We start from the raw sequence: 4,701 nt of genomic DNA, 5'->3' as shown, positions 1-4,701 counted from the left end.
GCAGGAACATAAGGAAGATGAGTGTTGCAAAGCACAATGTCCAGGGAAGAGGCTTGCACAACCTTTTCCAAGTCTGAATGACAGTTCTCAGGTCCCTGCTGCCCACCCTCCTTCCTGGGCTCACAGGCAGCGTGCCTACCTCCGGTGTGCCGCAGTCGCACTGCTCTCCCCGCTCCACAAACTGGTTCCCGCCCCCACCGTACAGATCATCCGCCCTGGGGACGTTCAGCCGGCAGCTGGTCCTGGGGTCCCCAAGGAACTGCCACATGTCCTGCTCGCTGCAGAGGCTGAAGAGCTTGGGATAAACCAAGCTGAAGGGGCACAAAAACAGGCAGTCATGAGCGGAGATGAGAGCCTGAGGGCCCTCACACCCACCAGCCCAGGGAGAAGCTGGAGGGCCACCAACATGACCTTTGAAGTGTAGCTTCAAGTGAAGTGTCCACCCAGACATCTGAGGTGGACCACCCTGACCATCTCACAGGCCTCACCCCATCAGGACAGTGTGGGACTACACCTCAAGATATTTGCTGCCTGGGGATATTCCTCTCTCTCCTTCACTCACCCAACGCTCGCTGCCATGACACATCCTCCATCCGCTTTGGGGACAGGACAGCGGCAGCCAGCAACATCTTCATCATGAGACATCCCCAGGTTGTGCCCCATCTCGTGAGCCATGGTGGACGCAGCACCGATAGGATTCGTGCTGTGGTCCTGTGGGACAAGAAGTGCAGTATGGTTCAAATGCTCTCCACAGCATCTCCCTGGGGCCCACTGGGGCTCTTCAATTGCTCAGTGCCAGGTCTCGCTGCTGTCTGCAATTCATTCCCTAATGCTGCCATGCCGAGGTAAAGGAAGACAAAAGCTGGACTTGGCCTCAGAGCCCCTGAAGACCTCCAGACTGGGCTCTCAGGGGTGTAAGTGAGCTTAGATATAGCAGCTACCATGAAATGATGCTTTTGTGGTGGTTCTGGACAGCTGACCTCTCCCATTCCAGCAGAGGATGCTCTCCCTGGAGAGGGATGAGGAGCACAGCCAGGACGGCTGAGGAGCAATTGTAAACCAAGTCCCAGCCCCCTCACAGGTGGTGGGAGAAGCCCTGTGTCCACGGAGCTGCTCTGGGAGGCTTTTCAGGGCTCAGGTATACCAGAGCCCTCTGCAGGCACCCAGGTGGGTTTCCACAGCTACCATTCCCCTGCGGCCCCGACACTTCTCTGAGGCTCAGTCACTCAAGGGTCGGATATGCCAGGAACGAGATCCGGCCCTAAGCCTTTGGAGGGGGAAAGCTGGAGACCAGTGGAAGTGAGACCCTCACTGGAAAATAATGAAGGGAGTCTAGACCATGGGACTGCTGCTGCCCTCCTGGTGCATGATGCCCAGGCAGTGGGACCCACCTGGTTGACACCGCCCGAGTCCCTGCTGCACATCACAAGCTTCTTGGCGAGCCCTACGGTTGTGCCGTGGAAGTCTATGCCCCTGTGGGATTGAGATACCACCATGGCCACACAGCCTGGGTGGCAGGATGGCTGCAAGGATGGTGAAGTGGTGGCCCCCCGTCCTTACGTGATCAGCTGGGCATTGTCATGTGGCTTCCTACGCAGCAGCTCTGCCTCCCGCCAGTGGAGGAAGTTGTCCAGCGTCACCTCCGGGTTGGGACTGACTACGATTTTGTCCTTGTGGCTCCACACCTCCAAGCCGATCAAGGCCACGCGCAGATGAAGAGGCTGATAAAGCTGGGGCAGGAGACAGCCCGGAGGGAGCGTTTGGATTTGAGTTGCAAGTAGAGGGAAGGTCCCACCTTCCCTGGGGAACCGCAACCACGCTCAGGACCCCACCTCACTGTGCAGTATCAGCTCTGTCATGCCCTCAATAAATAACACAAGCTGGGGCGACCACATATACAGGGTCCCCCAGGTGACCCCAGGACCCCTGGGCTCCCTCTTGGCTGATGGTGGCCGGGATGCTGCTCCCATGCTGCTGACCAAAGAGTGAGGCTGAAGCAAGGCAAACAGAAACCCTTCTTTGGTGCACTGCATCCATCACCCTCCCCTCGTTAGCACCCACTCCAGCTTGAGAGTGGCTGTGGGAAGTGCTCCCGGGGATTATGAGAAGGAATTTCTCCCCCCTTCCCTTATGAGAGAGCTGGGAGGCAGCCATCCCATGGTCCTGAGGACCAGGGCTGAGCTGCTTGACATGTCCACTTTGCACACCCCACTGGCCAAGGGAGTTGGTCACCCTGTGGCAGCCCACCTACGGGCTTGAGATCGGGTCCAGCTCCATCACCCCACCCATGCCAAGCTCTCCTCCACCACGTTCATGCCCATGCTGGCACTGCAGGGCATGTGTGGGAGCAGGGAGGGCAGATCCAGACCCCTGGGCTCACCTTGTCAACGTGGTTCACTATTTCCTTCATGCGGTTCTGCACTGTGCGCAAGTCCTTGTGTTTCCTGAACTATGGGAAGGACACAGAGAGATTTCCAGGCGGGCTTCAACCTCCTCACTGAAGTTGATGACAGCGAAAACGCAGGCACTGGCTCGTCCCCTTCCCCGCTTACCTCCTCATTGTCCACCACCAGGACCAACTCCACGTATCGGGGACCTTTTTGTAATGGAGATGATTTCTGGAAGGGAAGAGGAGAGTGAGTGAGTGCAAAGACAGGCTCAGCTCTGCAGCTTGCTGAGACCTGCAGTTGATTCTCCTGTGGGATGTGTTGGATCCTGGGGCATCTTCCAGTGTTATTCAAGGCTAGCAGGTCTTCTAGCTCTGCTTTCTGATGTTACATTGCTGGGTGTGTTAGAGATCTTCCGACACACAAGGAAAAACAAAAGCCTACTACTCGGATAAAGCATGAGAGAGGGCGTCACGGAGCTCAAGAGGTAGGAGCGTGCTCCTGCTAGTGGTACAGCATCTGAGGACTTGTTCCCACTAGGAGCTAGGATACTGGGAGCAATTCATGTTTGGGTACCCAACCAACAACCTGTGGGAGAGGAGCATCTCCAAAAGATGCAGTATGGCCTCACTTCTCTCCTGGACTTCACAGGACCTAGGCTCTTGCAAACTCAACCACAGGAAGGAGAAGAAAAGCAATCCTTAACCCATCTGTAGAGCTTCATGGCTGCAGGAATTTTCGGCTCGTGGTCATATTCCAGGGTGGCACCAGACTCTCGGCACGTGCCACGCTTCCCCCGCAGATGAGCTGCTCTGTACACTGCGTGCTGGCCAGCCGCATCCTGCTCCAGGGGCTCCAGCAGGAAGGTGGTCTCATTCACTCGGAAAAACCCACTGCCAAGAGAGAGGGCAGGCGTCAGGTTGAGGAGATATCCAGCAGGACACGGACAGACCCTACATGCACCCCCGCAAGTGCCTGTGGTACAAAATACATCTGTCAAATCCCAGCTAGGAAACCACCCTTCCCATTCATGGTTCCCACAGGCAGCTTGGATGGGCTACAGGCCACTAGCAGGATGTGACAGTCCGGTCCTTCTGGCCATGTGGCATAAAACCACACTCAATGAAAAGCCCCAGCAGACTGGATGCATCTTCCCTGCAACTTCGCCTGGCCCAAGAGCACATCAAGGAGGTCCTGCAGGACTGAGCTGACCTGAGGCATGCCAGGACACGGGGAGCAATTAGGAAACATGTCCACAGCATTGGCTTTCAGAGGCTGCAGAAGCACCAGTTGAACAAAGGGACTGTTAGGGAGCTGGAAACTGCCCGGCTGGGAGGGAGCAAACCATGGCGTGTTACCCGTGGCAAGGGGAGTTTCCTGTGATTTGGGCAGCAGAAATGTCCCAGGGCTCAGCAAGGAGAACTGCCCAGCACTGCCAGGCTCAGCATTTCTGCTGAGCAGCTCTGGCCTTCGAGATGCTTTCTGCAAGGTGTGCCATGTGCCCTGTCCGTGTCGTCCTTGTCGCCTGTCCTGCCCTTGCACATCTTGTCCTCCTACTATAGAAGGATATCAAGTGTCCCATGCACGCACAAGCTGTGCAAGCCAAGGTCTCTGCAGATACAACCCCTGCTCTCAAAGTGAGGAGATGGCTGCCACGCAGCTCCAGCAGATGTTTCCCAAAAAAAAACAAGTGTTTGCGGGTCCCTCGGTGCTCCAGGAGCCACCTGTCCTCCTCACACATGCCCCTGCGAAGGACCCCTTCTTCTCTCTTCTGCAATGTCTGGCTGCCAGATGGTTTTAAAAGAAAAAGAACAGCAGAGTACGAATCTTCCATGGCAAACGGAGCAACCTTGCACGGACTCGGAGGCTTGGGTTTGTGACGTTAAAAGAAGGTAGACCCAAGGCAGCTTGCGAGGCATGAGCGGCAGCGCAGCCGGTGGGCTGAGCGCGATGCGGCTGGCCTGATGCACCGTCTGCTTCCCTCTCCCTTTGGAAGGGCGCTCGGCCACCAGCTCTAGGAGCTCGGCACGGCGCCCAGGCATGCTGGCTGCTTGCAAGCCGGCCGCGCAGTCTGCCTGCTGCCTGGCAAGCCGCTTCATCGCCGTCACCGCAGCCTTGTGCCGCCGGCGGCAGCGCTGGGAGCGCTGGGAAGAGAGGACGGATCCGGAACTAGCTGTGCCTCGCTGCCCAGGGAGGGCACTCCTGCCTGGACCTCCTGTCGTGCTCAGGTTTCCAGTCTCATCCCGCGCCGCGAGTCAAACCCCAAAGCCGGCGCGGCTTAGCTGCAAAATGCCGCGCAACTTTCCCGCTGGGC

The 4,701-nt window shown here is 57.4% G+C and overlaps 1 protein-coding gene across 1 annotated transcript in view; it reads right to left on the bottom strand.

Moving 5' to 3' along the window:
* LOC104625260 (disintegrin and metalloproteinase domain-containing protein 8-like) overlaps nucleotides 1–4,486 on the bottom strand; it is a gene marked incomplete at its 3' end in the record, with an annotated part of 7,143 nt that extends 2,657 nt beyond the window's left edge. Inside the window, exons 1-8 of the mRNA XM_010292839.1 lie at nucleotides 4,248–4,486; nucleotides 3,094–3,280; nucleotides 2,553–2,618; nucleotides 2,381–2,449; nucleotides 1,561–1,730; nucleotides 1,392–1,473; nucleotides 563–711; nucleotides 140–311 (exon numbers count right to left, since the gene is read on the bottom strand). Of these exons, the coding sequence (XP_010291141.1) occupies nucleotides 140–311; nucleotides 563–711; nucleotides 1,392–1,473; nucleotides 1,561–1,730; nucleotides 2,381–2,449; nucleotides 2,553–2,618; nucleotides 3,094–3,280; nucleotides 4,248–4,486 (1,134 nt within the window). The remainder of the gene's footprint in view (nucleotides 1–139; nucleotides 312–562; nucleotides 712–1,391; nucleotides 1,474–1,560; nucleotides 1,731–2,380; nucleotides 2,450–2,552; nucleotides 2,619–3,093; nucleotides 3,281–4,247) is intronic.
* Nucleotides 4,487–4,701: the final 215 nt, after the last annotated feature.

Source organism: Phaethon lepturus, unplaced genomic scaffold, assembly GCF_000687285.1.
Source record: "Phaethon lepturus isolate BGI_N335 unplaced genomic scaffold, ASM68728v1 scaffold45278, whole genome shotgun sequence".
NCBI classification, from domain to species: domain Eukaryota; kingdom Metazoa; phylum Chordata; class Aves; order Phaethontiformes; family Phaethontidae; genus Phaethon; species Phaethon lepturus.
The sequence above is the reverse complement of the archived record's forward strand: the minus strand, read 5'-3'. Positions and strand labels throughout refer to the sequence as shown.